This window comes from Eriocheir sinensis, chromosome 55 (genome assembly GCF_024679095.1).
Source record: "Eriocheir sinensis breed Jianghai 21 chromosome 55, ASM2467909v1, whole genome shotgun sequence".
Lineage (NCBI taxonomy): Eukaryota > Metazoa > Arthropoda > Malacostraca > Decapoda > Varunidae > Eriocheir > Eriocheir sinensis.
Genome location: NC_066563.1, coordinates 4960758 through 4980387, shown reverse-complemented (window position 1 = coordinate 4980387; position 19630 = coordinate 4960758). Strand labels below are relative to the sequence as shown.

The 19630-nt window shown below is 44.4% G+C and overlaps 1 protein-coding gene across 1 annotated transcript; it reads left to right on the top strand.

Moving 5' to 3' along the window:
• Nucleotides 1-14431: 14431 nt before the first annotated feature.
• On the top strand, nt 14432-16431 carry LOC126983949 (uncharacterized). Its single transcript, XM_050837209.1, has 4 exons — nt 14432-14575; nt 14812-15018; nt 15627-15727; nt 16126-16431. Exons 1-4 carry the CDS (start codon nt 14438-14440, stop codon nt 16277-16279), a joined length of 600 nt encoding a protein of 199 aa, XP_050693166.1. The 5' UTR covers nt 14432-14437; the 3' UTR covers nt 16280-16431.
• Nucleotides 16432-19630: the final 3199 nt, after the last annotated feature.

Below are 19630 nucleotides of genomic sequence, written 5' to 3'. Positions count from 1 at the left end.
TGTGTGTGTGTGTGTGTGTGTGTGTGTGTGTGTGTGTGTGTGTGTGTGTGTGTGTGTGTGTGTGTTGTGAAGCTTTCGAAAACGGGGAATGGAGGATAGATGTTTTTTTTTTTTTTTGTACATTAAAGGAGACAGTTCAAGGGCAAAAAAAAAGTAAACAATAATGAAAAAAAAAAAGCCCGCTACTCACTGGGTTTTTTTATCATTTAGTGTTTGTCTGTTTTTTATTATAAGCTTTACAGACTTTATTATTTACATTATGAGTATTTAACATTTTTTTACCTATGTACGTTTATTATTTACTTAGATTATTTACATTTTCCTTATTATTAACACTGGAAGAAGTGGAGTTTTCTTTCTTTATTTATTTATTTTTTGTTAGTAACTTTATTTTGTGTTGAAAGAATTGTTGGTATTACTCTCTTCCTCCTCCTCCTTCTCCTCCTCCTCTTCCTCCTTCTCCTCCTTCTCCTCTTCCTCCTCCTCCTCCTCCTCCTCCTTCTCCTCCTCTTCCTCCTCCTCCTCCTCCTCCTCCTCCTCCTCCTCTTTCTCCTCCTCCTTCTCTTTCTCCTCCTCCTCCTCCTCCATGCCCAACCTGGAACCCAAAAACACCTTCCATCTCTACACAACAACATCCTCGCTTGACCTGACCTTTCCTTTGACCGTTCCTGGCGCCTCCCTCCTCCACCTCGCCTCTCCCTCAGTCTCGTGGTCACTGAATGCCCTTGTGTGACTTTACATCGTCTGTTACAAGGGGATTAGCGGCATACATTGGGGTGGAATGCGGTTTTATGAGACCCCTGGCATATTTTTTTTACGGTAAAGGAAGGAGCTCAAAGGTGGAAGCTAAAATATAAAAGAAAGAGCCCGCTAAGCACTGCTCCCGTAAAAGTAAGGAGGTAAAAAACTTATCTGACTATCTCATTCGAATGCTTCCCTGTGTCGCGTTAGAAAGTATGATAGTTGTGTCCGTTTACGAAAGCTTTGTTTGCTCTATTTTTTAAGCCATAGAAGACCTAGATTAGCACCTTTAGGAAGACATAAGCAGGTTAGGGTATTTTTTAAGCCATAGAAGACCTAGATTAGAACCTTTAGGAAGACATAAGCAGGTTAGGGTATTTTTTGAGCCATAGAAGACCTAGATTAGCACCTTTAGGAAGACATAAGCAGGTTAGGGTATTTTTTGAGCCATAGAAGACCTAGATTAGCACCTTTAGGAAGACATAAGCAGGTTAGGGTATTTTTTGAGCCATAGAAGACCTAGATTAGCACCTTTAGGAAGACATAAGCAGGTTAGGGTATTTTTTAAGCCATAGAAGACCTAGATTAGCACCTTTAGGAAGACATAAGCAGGTTAGGGTATTTTTTGAGCCATAGAAGACCTAGATTAGCACCTTTAGGAAGACATAAGCAGGTTAGGGTATTTTTTAAGCCATAGAAGACCTAGATTAGCACCTTTAGGAAGACATAAGCAGGTTAGGGTATTTTTTGAGCCATAGAAGACCTAGATTAACACCTTTAGGAAGACATAAGCAGGTTAGGGTATTTTTTGAGCCATAGAAGACCTAGATTAGCACCTTTAGGAAGACATAAGCAGGTTAGGGTATTTTTTGAGCCATAGAAGACCATGGTTAGCACAAGTTAGGGTATTTTGGATGTCAGGAGGATGGAGAGGAGGTGGTCGAGTGGTCAGCGTGCGGTGGGGTGATCCCTTGAGTCCCACCGAAACAAGCTGACAAATTTCAATCATCGCCGACCCTAACCTAACTTCAGCGACCTCGTTCAAGCGGAGCACCGGGGGGCAGCATGGGCCAGGCAAGAGTCATACATACATACATCACGGCAGCCACTATAAATAAAATTCGCCTGCCTCACTAACGGGCTAAGGGCGTCCAAGTGGCTCCTCCAGACAGCCTGCCGGCGCTGCAGGCAGAACCTAAAAATAAAAATAAAATAAAAAACGGAAAAACTATTAGAAAGTATATATGTCTACCCACTGACGACAGCTTTGTTTGTTGTATATTCTGCGCCATAGAAGAAAAAATACCGTTATTGGGGTAATGAGAAAACCAGGAAGATCGAGAAACGACTCTTTATTATCTCATTAGAAAGTACGATCGTCTTACACACAACGGCAGGTCCAGCAGCCACGCCCAAGCCTCCGCCTCCCCTGCCCCCACCCGCCCCCCTCCCAGCCAGCCAGGGCGGGGCGGGGACTGACCCTTCCGAACCCTCACCTCGGGGTCCCGCTGATGGCCAAAAGATTACAGGATTCAAGCTGGGGACGGGAACACAGGGGTCGAGGGTTGAGGGGAGGAGGTGGCGAGGGGGGAGGTGGTGGTGACGAAGGTTTTAATGTTGGTGAGACTTAGACGCAAGCACACACACACGCACACACATTTTTACGGAGATTAACACTCACACACACACACACACACACACACACACACACACACACACACACACACACACATATATATACTAGGAAATATTTTACTGTTTCTTAATCGTGTAAATACATTGCGTTGTGTCGGTAAGCGCGGTCATGCCTCACCCTCTTGTACTACGGGTCTTTTTTCAGTAGAAGTAATACGTAAAACAGGTGCTCGGTGTTCGGTGCTCGCTAAAACACCACAGAACTATTTACGGCGAGTATCTACAAAGGAAAAGCTAAAGGAAGTGTATCAGTCCCGTTACCCCTTCATGTAGCGAAAACGGAAACTCAGTAGGTATTGTGGATCGACTTGTTCACTGACGAAGCGACCATTTCACATTAGGGGTGGAGATCAAAGAGTTGCGGGCGTCATCAACTTCTTCAAAACAAATACCCGAAGAATCCCTAAGTGATGCTTCAACCCTATCACTCCCACAAGGACGAGAGCACAGTAGGTCTTAGTGATAGTCTTATTGACCTACGAAGTCAGTAATACACATCATTGGAGATCATGTTACGGGTGTCATCAACTTCTACAAAACAAATGCCCAAGGAATTCTTAATTGTACCTTAACCCTGTCACTCCCACGAGGATGAGAGCTTAATATGTCTTGCTAATGGCCTTGTACACCTGCGAAGCGAGATGGTACACGTCGTGGGTTGAGATCTGCAGGTCACGAGCGTCCTCAGGCTGGTAGTAGGAGATGGCGACGAGGAGACCGCCAACCAGCAGCACCCCGACGATGATGAGCGAGATGAGGTCGCTGTCGTTCTTGAAGTCAAAGAGTCCCTTCGTCTTGTCCTGCTGCACGGGGTAGTAGTAGTAGTAGTAGCCCTCCTCCTCCGATGGGCCGCCTGCCGTGTGAGAGGCGTAGGTGTGGGCGTGGGTAGGCGTCTCTGGGCTAGGGGCGGGGGCTGGGGCGGGGTTCGGGGCAGCCTGGGCGTACTTTGGAGCCTGTGGTGGGGATGAAGAGGCGCTGGGGGGCGGGGAGGCGTGGAGGCTGACATCGCCGCTAACGCAGGCAATGACCCCCGCCATAACTACTGCCGCGAGAAGCCTCAACATCGTGACCTGAAGAGAGAAGAAGAACATGAGTACTCTGCGACGCTTGGGGCGGGAGAGGAAGTACGAGAGGGGGATGTGAGGAGACTGATAGAAAGATAGATAGATAAATAGATAGGTGGTTAGAAAGGTAGATAGACAGACAGACAGACAGACATCGCCGCTGACACCCGCTACAAGTACAGCCACAGGGAACGTCTACATCGTGACCTGAAGAGGCATAAGAAGGGCCTGAGTTCAAGGAAGGGACGAGCAGCAAGGAGGACGCTGTGACGCACTTCGAAATCCTTATCACGAACGCCCCTTAGAAAAAAAATAGAAAGACAAAAACCCGCGACGTGAAGAAAGAGAAAGAAAGAGCTTGAGTACGAAGAAGAGACGCCCGGCAAAAAAGACTTCGAGGAGTACTTTTAAGAAATCCTGACTACGAGTGACTTTTTGTTAATCAGCGCCACCTGGAGATATGAATTATGAAAACGAAAACCCGAAAGAAAGAAAAATGCTTAGTTAAAACATATAGAAAATATAGAAAATATATAGTTAGGAATTAGCAATGAGGCGGATGCGGTGGCTGGGGATCGCGTCCCGCCCGCTGCCACAAGCTGAGATTATTCAGTCACCGCCGAGTGGCCTAAGACTACCCACATGCTGTCAAGATGGCGCCACTAAAAACACTTGCCTGCGCCACAACGGGCTGGAGCCAACTATCAGTCCCCACCAAGAAAGCCTACCGTTGGCATAGGCCAAAGCGTAAAAAAAGAAATGAATAAAGTAAATTTTAAAAAATTCAGAGTTTGAAAATATACTTTAAAACACATTTTAAAAAGATAATAGATGAGGTATAAAAACACAAGCCCGAAAGAAAGAAAAAAAATGTATGGTTAGAAAATAGAAATGAGCTAAAATCTCAAGTTCAAGCTTTAAAACTCACATCAGGTCTCTTGAGCCTTGACTATAGCAGCAAAGGGACCAAACAGAGGGAGAGAAACACAAGAAACACAAACACATAAATTCCCTCTTTGTGTCTTCGAGTCCTGCATACCCGCGTTAGGCTGGAAAACGCCTGCCTCGGGACGCCCAAATGTGGGTCACGCTCCTTGCGGGCTGGTGGGAAGGAGGAGGAGGAGATGGAGGAGGGAGGGAGAGGAGAAGAGAAGGAAAAGAAAATGGCCGGGCAAGGGAGTTGAAAAGGGAAGGAAAAATGGGATAAGGAGGAGAGGAAAGAAGAAGAGACGAAAAGGAGAAAAGGGAGGTAGGGAAAAGAATGAAGGGAGGAGGGAGAGGAGGAAGAGAAGATGGGCAGGCTAGGGGAAAGAAGAGGAAAGGGGAGGTAGGCTACGGAGGAGAGAAAAGGGAAGGGGAGAAAGGGAAAAGAATAAAGTAGGAGGGAATGGAGAAAGGAGGAGGAAAGGGAGATAGCCGGGTGGGGAAGAGAAGAGGGAAGGAGAGGTGACCCAGGCAAGAGAAGAGGGAAGGAGAGGTGGCCCAGGGAAGAGAAGAGGGAAGGAGAGGAAGGCCAGGGAGAGAAGGAGCGAAGGGGAGGAAGAGGAGGAGGAAGGACAGAAGGGAAGAAGAGAAGGCCAGGGAAGAGAAAAGGAGCCAAGGAGAGAAGGAGCGAAGGGGAGGAAGAGAAAGACAGGAAAGAAAAAGAATAGAGAGGTGAGGAAAGGAAGAGGAGGAGGAAGGAGAGAAGGGAAGAAGAGAACGCCCAGAGAAGACATAAGGAAAGGGGAGGTGAGCCAAGGAGAGAAGGAGAGACAGGAAGGAGAGGAAAACATCATATATCCATCACAACGACCAACAATATTTACCTCACTGTTCCGCCGCTTCCATATTTCTCCATCTCAAGCATTATATATATTTTTCCTAACAAAGAACGATAAGAACTAATCATTTATTTTCGCCGTGGCACAAACATTCTCCATTATTTTATCCACAAATAGGAAATAGAAAAATAGAAAAATCAAGCATATCAATCAATCAGTGGGGTCATATGCCGTAGGGTGCGTCGCCTTGCCCACCCTACGACGCCAAGTCCGAAGGTCCCTCTAAGCACGTCTCCATGCAGGCCCCTTCCCACCCTGAGCACCTCCTCGCATGATCTATCGACTTCCTCAAGCCACGAGATTTGTGGGCTTCTGGGTAGCGTAGAAAAATTCCAAATGCCCGTTATCGTCTGAAATACCTTGAAAGCCACTCTCAAACCTTTCACCGTTATCTTGCCGCTAAAACAAACAAATTTTAGTTCCGCATAGCATTATTATCTGCCAACACTAACCTCTAACCACGCCCAAGCCTCTCTCTCGCACGTTATCGCCGGAAAACAAACAAACGATAGAGTCCCACACTAGCTTCAGTAAACTTCAATAATCTCGCCTAAGCCACTCTTATCTCACGTTATCTTGCCGCCAAAACATAAATAAACAAACAACAAAACAGGGCGGATGCGTGTCACCTCCTTGCGGAACACCCAAAGCCCGGTAGAAGGGAGGTAGGGACGATGGAGGAGGGTGTTACTTGCCTGTTCCTAGCGGGGCTGCAGGTTCCTGGGTACTGGCCCTCGGACTCGCTACCCTCGCGTTTTCAAGCACAGACACATAACAGAGGCGTTGGTCCTATCCCGGAGGTGGTGGGGTGTGACCTTGCCCTCTTTCTGTCCTTCTTTCTCGATATCTTCCCTCTACGTCCTTATTTTCAGGGTTTTTGCTTGATAACTAGTTCGTTGGGTCCTCGAGAATGTGTGTTTCCGTTGAGGAGTTCGTTGTTCTTCGTTACGACGGTGTGTGGTTGTTATTCTTTCGTTATATGGCAACTTTATGCGTTTTTCCTTCCCGTTATCCTACCTCCCGCAACTCCAGGTAACCTTCCCCCCACAAGCTACAAGATCTCCCTCCCTCCTTCCCTCCCTCCCTTACTCCCTATTAACAACCCCTAGACCCTCTTCCCTTACTCTCTTCTAAGCCCCCCCCTCCTCCCCCCTCTCTCTCTCTCTCTCTCTCTGTCCCTCCGGCCCCAACCTACCTTTCTGAAAGCACCGTTTACCTGTGTGGGCCTATATCCTTGTCCTCCTCCTCCTCCTCCTCTTCCTCCTTCTCCCTCTATCTCCTCGTCTTCCTTCTCGACCTCTCACTCTGCCTTCTCTCCCTCTCTCTCTCTCCTTTCATCAGTGTTCCTCGAAGGTTCTTCCGACGTTGGATGAAACTCGATTTTTGTAAACATTATTTTTCTCGTGTTTCAGTAAGTAATAGATAGATAGATTGAGAGATAGATAGATAGATAGATAGATAGATAGATAGATAGATAGACATATAGATAAATAGATAGATAGATATTACACATGAGAGAGACTGGAAGAAAGAAAGAAAGAAAGAAAGAAAGAAAGAGAACGAGCGAGAAAAAGAAAAGTTGGAAGGAGAAAGATTGAACAAATAAAAGAAAAAGAAAAGAAAAGAAAGAAAGAAGGAAGGAAAGATCGGGAGAAAGAAAAAAAGCATAAACGAGAGAGAAAAGGAGGAAAAGGAGGAGGAAGAAGAGGAGGGAGAAAGGATCATTGTTAATACCTCTCACTTGATAAAAATATTTCCTCACTTGAATGATATAACTAAATAGGTAGGGAAAAAGAAAGAAGAAAGAAAGAAAAAGAAAGAAAAGAAAATGGAAAAAAGAAAAAGATAAAAAGAAGGAAAAAGGAAAAAGAAAAAAGAAAAAAGAAAGAGAAGGAAGGAGGGAAGTAGATAGATAGATAGGGAGATAGATAGATAGATAGATAGATAGATAGATAGATAGATAGACAGATTAATAAACAGCTAGAAAGAATATCATTATCATTATCATAGATGTTTTTCCTCCTCCTCCTCCTCCTCCTTCTCCTCCTCCTCCTCCTCCTCTTTCTCTAACACCTTTTTCTGGGTCATGGAGAGAAGTTGTCCCTTCCCCAGGTAGGTATGAAGACAGTAGGCGTTCCCTCCTTCCCTCCCTTCCTTCTCTCCTTCCTTCCCTCCCTCCCTCCCTCCACACCTCCGCTAACCTCCCTTACAAGCTTTCCTCCCTCCTTCCTTTCCTCCCTTCTTCTTTACGCCCCCCTCCCTTCCTTCACTCTCTCCCTTCATCCCTCCTCTCTCCTTCCTTCTTCCTCCTCTTCTTCCTCCCCTTCTCCCCTTCATTTTCCTCCTTTTTCTCTTTCTCCCTTCTTCTTTTCATCCCCCTCCCTCTTCCTTTTCCTTATTTTCTCTTCTCTTCTCTGCTCTTCTTCTTTCCCTTCTTTCTTCAATTCTTCACTTTTTTCTCCTTTCCTTAACTTCCTCCTTCCTCCTTCTCTGTCTCTTTTTCCTCCTCCTCTTCCTTCTCCTCCTTATCTCTATCTACTGCTCTTTCTCTTTCTTCTTCTACCTGCTCCTCCTCTTCCTCCTCTTCCTTCTCTTCTTTCTAATCTTCTTCCCTCTCTCCCTCTTCTGCCTCCTCCCCTGTCTCGACCTCTTCCTCCTCATCATCATCATTACCTCTATCTACTCCTCTTCCTCTTCCTCCTATACTGCTCTTCCTCTTCTTTCTCATCTTTCTCTTTTCTTCCTCTACCTCTACCTGTTTCTCCTCCTCCTCCTCCTCCTCCTCCTCCTCTTAACCTACGCCTCCTTCCCGTAACTTTAACTTTCCCACCCATAAGGTATCGAGCCATAGAATCGGATCTTCCTTGAGTCGCGGGTTTATTGCATTCCTTCGCGCGTCCCGCTGCTCCCGAAGTGCCGGTGTGAGGCGTAAAGACGGTCAGCCGTGAGGACCAACCCGGCAATAAAGGGGTGAGGGAATGCCATTGACCTAGCTTGACCTGACCTGGTTGAAATGTGGATTGGTACTGTTGTTGTTGTAGTTTTAGCCTATTTGGGTCTTGCGATTCAACGGTGCCTGTCTTTAATGTTGATTTTTCCTTCACTTACTTACTTTTACCTCGAAAATAATAATAATCCACCTTTTGTCGATTTTTTTAAAGATTTACATCCTTCCACCGTTGGCTCTTCTTTTATTTTATTCATACCGCAAGTTTTCCGTCATGTGAGGAGGGCGGAATACACCTTATGTCATGCGCTCTCAGCCTTCAACCTTTTTCCTCCAAATCCCGTGAAGTCTCGCCTCACTCAGCCGTTCCCAGTCATCTCCGTGTCCAGGATCACAAACAAAAACTTGCATATCGCGGAGATCATGCAGGAACCTGGAGAAACCGTATTCGTAATCAGGTCCCGGGCAGTTTTTTTTTCCGCCTTTTCTTCCTCCCTCCCCGCTCCCTCCCTGTCTCCTTCCCCGCCTTCCCTTCACCGTCCGTGGTTCAGATAGGAATTGACAAGAGAATTCCACCCCCTTGAGCACCCCTCGACCCTCCTAGCCTCCACCTCTGATCGCATTCCCCACCTATATGCTCCTCCAGCTCGTTCCCTTCCCCTTCTCGCCCCTTACCTTCCCCCTAACGCGTCCGTTCACCCCTCTAGCATGGTTACCCTGCCTATACTCGCCCGTAACCTCTATTCTTCACGCCTATCCTTAGTTTTCCGTCATCCATCACTTCGTTCACCCATTCTTTTCACCCTGTTTTCCTTGTATTACTCTATTATCTCCCGTTCTCCCCTCATTCTTTACTCTCGTGCCCTCATCATCTATCTGTCTTATTTCCCTTCCTTCCTTTCTTCCCTCTTTGCGAATCTACCATCATCCGCCTTCTACATCCCCTCCATTTCTTCTTTTCTCCTCTTCTGCACGTCACTCACTAGTTATTATCTGCCTTCCTTTTCTTTCAGTTCATCCTATCATATTTCTCGTTTCCAGTCTCCCTTTTAGACTGATATCCGTCACTTCATCTCTGCCAGTCTTCCATTAGCTGTCCCTTCGTTTCAATCATTTCCTTTAGACCTCTTCTCCTCTTGCCTCATTAACTATCATCAACCTCTCTCTCCTTCCATTTCATCAGCTTTTCCATTCTTCATTTCTTTCCTCTTCCTCTTAGCTGTCCCTTTGTTTCAATCATTTCCTTTAGACCTCATCTTCTCTTGCCTCCCTAACTATCATCAACCTCTCTTTCCTTCCATTTCATCAGCTTTTCCTTTCTTCGTTTCTTTCCTCTTCCTCCTTAACTTTTACCTGCTCCTCCTCCTCCTCCTCTTTCTCTTCCTGATCTACTTCCCTTTCTTTCTTCTCCTCTACCTCTACCTCCTCTTTCTCCATTCCAACACTTCATCTATTGCCCTTATCTCTCCTCTTTCGTTCTTTCCTCCATACTCAGCTTGTTTTTTCTTCTTTCTTCTATATTCTTCCTCGTATTCTTCAGTCTGTATCACCTAATTAGCCCACACTACCTCCCTTACCCTCCCTGGCCCTCCCTGGAAGACGTGCCAACTGAAGACTCCTCCCCGTTGCTCCTCAGCAGCGCCCAGAGAAGGAGAAACTTTAGGCTCGTGTCCTGCCCCCTCAAGTGATGCAACAAGCGGGGTATAAAAGGAGGGGCTGCTGGCATCTCGGTCAGTTGCGAGCATATCCCCCAGTGACAAGGACGAGGAAGGGTTGTGTCTGCAGGGATCTTGTGTGTGTCGGTGAGGTTCTTGAAGGGGAAAAGAGAACCGAGGTAGTTACTGTAGTTCTTAAATTTATCGATACCTCAGTTCGCCTGTTTGAAAAGCCTCTCGTAGAAGTTTCTGGGGGGTTTATGGACTGTTTTGTGATCATAGTGACAGGTTTGCACGATTTCTACACCTTGAACAGGAAATTACCCTTGGAAAATAGTCGTTATGCGAGCCTGATAAGTTTAAGAAAGTGGACCGAACGAAAGGCTGTACAGTTGAGTTTAAGTGAAGAGTGTGATGGTATAATTATCCTCCATCTAATTGCCGAGATTTTTTTTTTATGCTTATATTTGCCAATCAATTATGTACTTCAGGCAATTCCTTAAAGTCCACATTATTGAAGAGTTTAACTGGTCTTATTTGTTACGTGCCGCAAGAAAACACATACCACCAAAACAACCTAAATATAACTCAGAGTGCAAGACAGAAAAAAATACTTGACTGCGAGTGATGGAAACAAATCTTAGACAAAAATACATATATACTAATTTGTTCGTTTGTGAATCTGAAAGAATGAAAAAGAGTGAAAAAAAATTATACATGGAAACCTTTACAAACAAGATTCTTTGTGTTTCAAAAAGAAGACAACAACAACAACAACAACAACAACAACAACAACAACAACAACAACAACAACAACAACTTTGAAATACACAAAAAGGAATAGCGAGAGAGAGAGAGAGAGAGAGAGAGAGAGAGAGAGAGAGAGAGAGAGAGAGAGGTCACGCCTTGCCAATTGTTAATGACCCTCTCACGTGGGCAGCGTCTCCTAATGACTATAATTGTCCGTCGCTGCGTCAACTTTCCTGAGAATATGACGTGTGTGTGTGTGTGTGTGTGTGTGTGTGTGTGTGTGTGTGTGTGTGTGTGTGTGTGTTATAATAGTTTTGTAAACGTCAGAAGAAAATACAAATACCAGACTACTAAGATATTTGTGATTCATTATTTTCACAGCAGGTTGTTGTTGTTTTTTTGTTTTGTTTTTTGTGTGTGTGTATTTTCAAAGTAAATGATATAGTGAGTGCGATCATTTTAGTGTCATTGTTTATGTATTGTATTTATTTATTAATTTACTTGTGCTCCGAAAGACGTAATATATTAGATTTGTTTTTTCTTATATTTTTATTGTTGTTGTTATTATTGTTATTGGCGGGGTTTTTTCCTTCGTCATTGTTGTTGTTGTTGTCTATTTCTCTGGTAGACATTTCTTTATCTTAATAATTCTTAGTGCTTTTCTTTCTCATTTCACCGCCATAGATTTTCTTTTCTTCTCGTTTCCGTCTGCATATCCTCCTTATAATCATCTTTTCCTTACGTCTTTCCTAAACTCGATGCAATTATTATGTGTGTAAACGTGTATTTAAAATTATGTTCAGTAACCTTTCACGCTCTCTTAAATCATCTTCATGGTCTCTTTATACCTTCGTTTCTATCAGTACTCATTATATAGTGTTCTTGATGTCCACCTTCCCAATCCTCACTGCATTTTCTTGGTGTGGAGACGTAGGTATTTCATTTTCATGGCTGACTGTTCTTGTTATTTTACTGAACTCGCTTTCATATTTTCTTTACAATCACATATTCATTTTCACCTGCATTCTTTCCTTATTCCTGATCTTCCCAACCTTCTCTGCCTTTTTAAAACGTGTAGAGATGCAGGATTTTCATCATTTCGACTACCTGTTCTTATTATTTTATCGACCTTACTTCCATACTCTCCTTACAATCATACATTCGTTTCCGCCTGCACTCCTTCCCTATCTCGTATCTTCCTGACCTTCGCTGCATTCTGACATCCTTCGTTAATATAAGCGTTGTAAGTATTTCATTCTCTTCACTAACAGTTCTTATTATTCTATCTAACTCGCTCCTTCACAGTCATATATTCGTTTCTGCCTCCGATCTTCCTTATTCCTTAGCTTCCCGACCCTCGCTGCACACACATTCTGCGTTGATATAAGCTTTGTAGGTATCTAATTCTCTTGGCTAACTCTTCTTATCATTCTAACTCGCTTCTTTACAGTCATATATTCGTTTCTGCCTCCGCTCCTTCCTTATTCCTTAGTTTCCAAACCCTCGCTACACACTCACATTCTTCGCTGATATAAGCGTTGTAAGTATCTAATTCTCTTGGCTATCTGTTCTTACCATTTTATCTAGAGGGGCTGTTACACTGGACAAATCTTCCGTGGATCTTCAGTCAAACCACGATTTCAGCTGGCGTGGTTCTCATTTGTTTCTTGTTATTGCTGCTGATGATGATGGTGAGTAATACCGTCGTCCCTCGGTGAAATCTACCATAGCTTTGGAAGATTGTGGACATGTCAGAAAACCACGGAAATATGAGAACCACGGCAGCGGAAATCGTAGTTTGACTGAAGATCCACGGAAGATTTGCCCAGTGTGATTGCCTCTTTACTCGCTTCTTTACAATCATATATTCGTTTCTGCCTCCGCTCCTTCCTTATTCCTTAGCCTCCCGACCCTCGCTGCATCGTCACATTCTTCGTTGATATAAACTCGTCCTCCTCCTATTGTATGTTGATCCGCTGCTTGTATCCCGTTCCTCGACATCTTGTATACATAATCATCTCTATCTCCAGTGCCCGAGTCCTCTACTTCATCTTATTATATTGTACTTTCCTCATTGTCATTGTATCATGCTATTATTTCATCATCATCATTATCCTCTGTGCGTATTATTATGTTGCCTTCATTATCAATTATCAAACGTTTCGGGGCTCGCACACTCACAATTGATAAGGCTTTCGTAGAGGCTGTGTTAGTGTTTTCATGAGCTGTTTTATGAGCCTGGTGATAGCTTGACAAGGCTTCCGCACCGTGAATGTAAAACCCACTCTTGTGAACCCGACTCATCCCCTTTGTGGCATTAGGAAGTGGTCGTTGCTGTGAGAGCCGAGAGCGTCTTGAGAATACAGGCCTATGTTGTGTTGTCCTTGTTGTTATTGAATTATGCTAAGCTGCCATCATGATTATCCTGTTCCGTTCTCTTTGATGGTCAACTTAGCTATTTCGTTTATGTTTCTTCTTTGTTTGTCATTCCTCTAACATCTTCTATCTCTTTTTTGTTGTTGTTATTGTTGTTGTGAACTGCCTCCTTTGCTGTAAAAAAATAGACAGATTGATCAGTACATTCATACATACATACATACATACATACATACATACATACACACATACATACATTTACACACATACACACATACACGCTACATCGAAAGACTGATTGACTAACTGATTAAATGGCTTATTGAAATTCATTACTACCTTAATATTAAAGGACATTTATCTATTTCTATCTATCTCCTCTCTCTCACAGGCTAGGATGTTGAGAAGAATGGTTGTGATGGTGGTGGTGGTGGTTGTGGTGGTGGCGGTGGTGGTAGGCGAGGACGCTGACCTCACTCCTAATGCCAAACAGGAGACCAAGATGAGGTTCAGAAGGGACTACGGGGTGCAGCAGGTAAGGGATAGTGATGCTCCTTTGTTTCGTAGGGAGTTGAAGTCTTTTTACTGTAAATCTGCCCTTATATTGTCTGTTTATTTATAATGGGTTTTCTATGTGCCTCAGTGAATGGAAATTATTGTTATCATTAGTATTAGTGTCCTTATTTTCATTATTTATGTCATTATTATTTATATTATTACTAGTAGTAGTAGTAGTAGTAGTATCATTATTATCATTATTATTATTATTATTATTATTATTATTATTATTATTATTATTATTATTATTATTATTATTATTATTATTATTATTATTATTATTATTATTATTATTATTATTATTATTATCATTATCATTATGCGCAAGTAGTTTGATTCATTCATTAACTGGCTGATTATTTATTCGAAACTTGGAATATTTGCCGAAGATAACACAGAAATTCATATACAAACACTTACTCTCAATGTTATTATCTTTTAGTAATAGAATGCCTAACGGTCCATACTGGAAACGATGGATAACTCTTTACTGACCCGTTTAAGTTAATGGAAAAAAATGGTGAGGTTCCTTATATGACCCGTATCCTCAGACGCTTTCGGCCCTCACAAAAACTCTTTCCAAAGGCCACAAGGGAGATTAGTCAGGTTCTCATGAGTGCTTTTTCACATTCACAGTCTAGAAGCCTCGTCAAACTATCACTAGACTCAAAAGATTACCCATGGAAATAGTAGCAAAACCTCTACGAAAGCCTTATCTAATGTGAGTGTGTGAGCCGCGAAAGGTTTGAGAATATGGGCCATTAAGGTGTCTCGGTAGGCTGTGTCCCCTCATTATTAGGCTTCGTCCGACCCTTTCAGGACCCCGTGATGGATGACCCCCCGCCAGCGGACGACAGCGGCTTCTACTACTACTACTATCCCGTGGAGGAAGGCGGCAAGGGCAAGGACAAGGGCAAAGGCGGCCTGGGTTACAAAGACGACTATTACAAGTGTTCAGAGGAGAAGGTATTTGGAGAGGGAGGGAGGATGTGTGTGGGGGGGGGGAGGGGGGGAGTGAGATGTGTGTGTGGGAGGGAGTAGAGAGATAGAGAGGGAATTTATGTTCTTGTAGCAGCAACAGTAGAAGTAGTAGCAGTAGTAGTAGTAGTAGTAGTAGTAGTAGTAGTAATAGTAATAGTAGTAGTAGCAGCAGCAGTAGTAGTAGCAATAGCCATAATAACTAACTCCCCCCTTCTTCACAGCTTCTGGCGCCCCTCATCATCATCTGCATCTTCTTGGGAATCATCGCTTTTCGGGACATCGGCCTCGTGCCTTCCTTCCATCTTCCCACCATTGAACTACCGACCATTGACATCCCGAACATCGATCTCCCGGACGTCGAGATCAACAGAGGCAGGAACTTTGCATCGTCCGTCTCCAAATACCTCCCGTGGCACTCCCTGAATAATGTGAGTGTGTACGGAGGCCACACGAGCACTTGATTATCATAAATGGTGGAAGCGTTGGGATACGCGGCGCCGGTTGTGTAGGTGCTTTCAAACAGCCTAATCAGCTTTATATTGACGCACCTCCCGTGACACTCCCTGAATGATGTGAGTGTATACAAGGGCCACACGAGCGCTTGGTTATCGTAAATGGTGGCAGCGGTGGGATATGCGGCGCCAGTTTTATAGACTCCCTCAGACAGCCTATTCAGCTTTCTCTCAGTCAGTCTTTGTTCACTGTAACACACTAGATATGTCTCTGTTTCTCTACCTATCAGTGCCTTACAGTACCTTGTGTTTGTTGTAGTATTTCATTGTTTTAATCTCCAACTGGTCTCTCTGTTTACGTGAGCAGTGCCATGTCGGTTGTTGTTGTTTGTTTCGTTCCTTCTTTTCTCTTTCTGTTTCTTCATTGAGCTAGCTGTCTCCTTTGCTGTTGAAAAAATAGTAATGGCAACGAAGGATAAAAAGATAAGATATGGTTATTGTTTTTCAGACTTATACTTCTTTCAACCATCAACACTCAGTCAGGGCTATGTTCATGTTCTGATCATCCTTTGCTTCTCCTGCAGGCGACGGTGGCGGTGCTGGCGGCGGTGGAGGCTGAGGAGTGCCTGCCGTGGCTGCTGTGTGAGTCAGGACGCCTCGCCCAGGGCCGCTCCACCACCCTCAGGTAAGAACACGCCCCGCGAAGCACATGACGGGGTTAATCAGATGGTGACAAGTGTAGCAAGTGAAGAAGAGGGTTGTGTGCCGTGTAGAAAGGATGAGGATGCGTATAATAGAGAGTAGTAGCAGTAGTAGTAGTAGTAGTAGTAGTAGTAGTATAGTAGTGGTATGAGGAGGAAGAGGAGGACGACGAGGACGAGGATGACGTGTTATATTAGAGATGATACCACATAAAATTATTTTGTATGTCAACTGCAATTTGTGGTCAGTAAATTAACTAACTAAAATAACTAGTAGCAGCAGCAGCAATAGTGTTAATATCAATAATAACAGTAGTAGTAGCACATAAATTCAGACCTTCTCTTCACCCTTATCACACGGCCGTCCTGGCTACCCTCACAGCCTGATGGAGGTCTTCGCGCCGCCTAAGTACCAACCCCAAGTGAAGATCTTTAAGGAGGCGGCGACGCTGAGGACCAACTGCGACAAGTACAAGTGTGGCACCTTCAAAAAGCCTCTGTGTGCCCTGCTAGAGGCGTTAGGGGGCAGGTGTTAGCTCTTACTTAGGTGGGGTGGGTAGGTAGCTAGGACCTGTTTCAAAGGCGGAACTAGACTGGATCGAGTAGATGACAGGTAGGGAAGGGAAGGGAAGAGATGGGAAGAAAAAGAAAAGGAAGGGGCGGGAAGGGAAGAGAAGGGAGGGGAAGAGAAGGTATGGAAAGGGAAGGGAAGGGAAGAGAAAGGAAAGGAAGGAAAGGGAAGATAAGGGAAGGAAAGGGAAGGAAAGGGAAGGAAAGGGAAGGGAAGGGAAGGGAAGTGAAGGAAAGGGAATGGAAAGGATGGAAAGGGAAGGGAAGGGAAGGAAAGGGAAGGGAAGGGAAGAGAAGAGAAAGAAAGGGAATGGAAAGGGAAGGGAATATTGAATTATTATCGTGTTAGTAAGTCTTTCTTCGCTCTGTATGAAGGAAAAGATGTCGAAGAAAGGGTGAAATTAATATAAAGTGATTCTGTTAGGCTGTTGATCACACTGTATTGTTCATTTTCCGCTCTTTTCTTCTCTTCTTTAGATATTTATTCATTCATTCTTTTATTTATTTATTTATTGATTGATTTATTGTTTTCGTATACTCGTTCAGTCGTTCGTTCGCTTACATATATTTATTTACGTTATCAGTTGTTGTTGTTTTTCTCTCTTTGTGGATTTTTCGTCATGCAAGAGTCTCGTGTGTTGCTGATTTATCTGTGAAACTATTTATTGTTATTATTTACTGTTGCCCGGTTTTTGTTTTAGTTGTGTGTCTGTATAGCTGTTATCGGCGTGTCTTTGTGTGTGTGTGTGTGTGTGTGTGTGTGTGTGTGTGTGTTTGTGTTAGATGTTAGTGTAGGTGGTAGGTGGTAGCGTACTGGGCCCACATTCACCGCGTGATGGACGACGCGGGTTCGAATCCCCACGCTACCACTCGGATTTTTCAGTCACCGCCGAGTGGCTTAAAACTACCCACATGCTGTCCTGAAGACCACCCATCAACCCGGACTCTAGAGGAACCCGTCCAAGCGAATCAAGAACGAGTTCCGGGGGGCAGCATGAGCCAATGCAAGATGGCGCCACTTTAAACACTCGCCTGCGCCAGAACGGGCTGGGCCGGCCGCCGACCATCAGGCCCCACCTGGAAGAAGCCTTGGGCCGACCATCAGGCCCCACCGGGAAGATGCCTACCGGCGCAATAGGCAATCAACGTAAAAAAAAATAAAAAAAACTACTACTACTACTACTACGAAGCTTTCTCAAGTAACTATGGAAGCAGAAACGTCAAACCTGATTCAAAACTCCCGCCATATGTTTGCAGGCGAAAGAAAACTCCGAATAATCACTAATAAATCGATCGTACAATAAATATATAGTTGTTTTATTCCTCCGTGTTAATATGTATAAGTTTTCTGTTAAGTTCAGCATCTCAGAAAATGGGAAACTGAAAACTACATCAGGCAACAAGAGACACACACAACATGGCGAACGGAGGTCATTGGCGGAGGATGAAGAAGGTGAGAATTTATCGTGTTTACTCTTACATTACGACGTAGATAAGGTCATGGAGGGTAAGAGAGGTTCATGATAGCACATAGATTCGGCTGTAGGGGCATAGAACGTTATAAAGTGGAGGGAAGGTGAGAGAGAAGTGTGGTTATAAGGACCAAGCCAGCAACCATTTCCAAGTCTTCGGCGGCAAAGGCTGAGATTTTAAACTCGACCAACTTCTGTATTTCATTCCCGTGGACGTTAACTTCCCGTGGTGACAAAGAATATACACTGATGTCATGAAATGTGAGTGTTTGATGTCCTATGATGAATAATATACGAGTTATCAGCCTTTCCTCTCAGTGAGCCACGAATCGAGCAGTGTTTCGAAGCGCTGATCCGAATCTGTCACTCAACCCATAGTAGAAGCTTGTCACAGCCTAGTTGAGTTCCATCACACGATTATCTTTCCCCATCACACAAGATCCAACATTAGGGTCCGTTCCTCGTGCCTTGTAAGAATAAAAGTGACAACGGAGGCGTAGCACAGGTCACGTATGCACCGATCGGAAAGCGTCCCTCAACCTATATGGGAAGCTTGTTACAGCCCGACCGAGTTCCATCACACGATCTCTTACCATCACACAAGATCCAACATTAGGGTCCACTTCCTTGTGCCTCGTAAGAATATAACAATGGCAAGAGTGTCCTAGCAAGGGTCTTCGTATACGGGGGTCCTCATCTCTATAATAATCAGTGCTGGGCCCATATTAAGTTTATTGCAGCCCGGTTGAGTTTCACGACACGATATACCTGATAGAAAATAATACCGAGTTACGAAGTTGCAATGGATAACGTAATGAAGTAGTACAGGTGTTTTGAGAGAGAGAGAGAGAGAGAGAGAGAGAGAGAGAGAGAGAGAGAGAGAGAGAGAGAGAGAGAGAGAGAGAGATTATGGTTATTTTTATTGTTAGCGGTTCTTGTGATCGTAGTTTTTATTTTTATTTACACAGTGAGCAAGTGTGTGAGAGACAAAGGGAGTGAGATGGTGATAGCAGACCCACCACCACCACCACCACCACCAGTTCTGCCTGTCTAAATCTACTCCACCACCACCTCCACCAAGCAAGCACCACCACCACCAGTTCTGCCTGTCTAAATCTACTCCACCACCACCTCCACCAAGCAAGCAGCACCACCACCACCAGTTCTGCCTGTCTAAATCTACTCCACCTCCACCAAGCAGGCAGCAGCACCACCATGTCCACTTAAGCACATCATGGCTTAAGCACTCATAAATCACAACTAATACATTATCATCATTTCATCGACGCCTGCTCCCAGGAGCTCCCACCAGGGGATGGCCACGGCAGAAGAGCTTTCAACTTTATCCACACTCCATCCTTGCCTGCTTAAAGTTTCTCAAAGATCTTTCCCCCCTCTCCCTAGCGTACTCTTGCACCCTATCCCTCCATTTCACTGGAGGTCATCCTCTAGCATTCCCTCCCTCTATCTCACTCACATACACCCTTCTGGTCATCTTACTCTCCTCCATTCACTCCATGTGGCCAAACCACTTTAACGTCTATCGCTTCACTTCTTCCACCACTCCACACTTCTTCCCTTCACCCCTGTGACACATTGCAAAATACTTGTACACACTTTCATTACTCATTCCATCCATTCTACTCACACCACAAGTGCTCCTCAAACACTCATTTCCACTGCCTGCACTCTAAACCTCTGACTTTCATTCCAGCCTCACGTTTCACTTGCATATGTGAGGGTTGGTACTATTATTGAATTTCTCAAATCCCTCTTTACCTCCATGCTCACACTTCTGCCATTCATGATTCGTCCCAAAGACCCTACCACCTTTCTTCCTTGCAA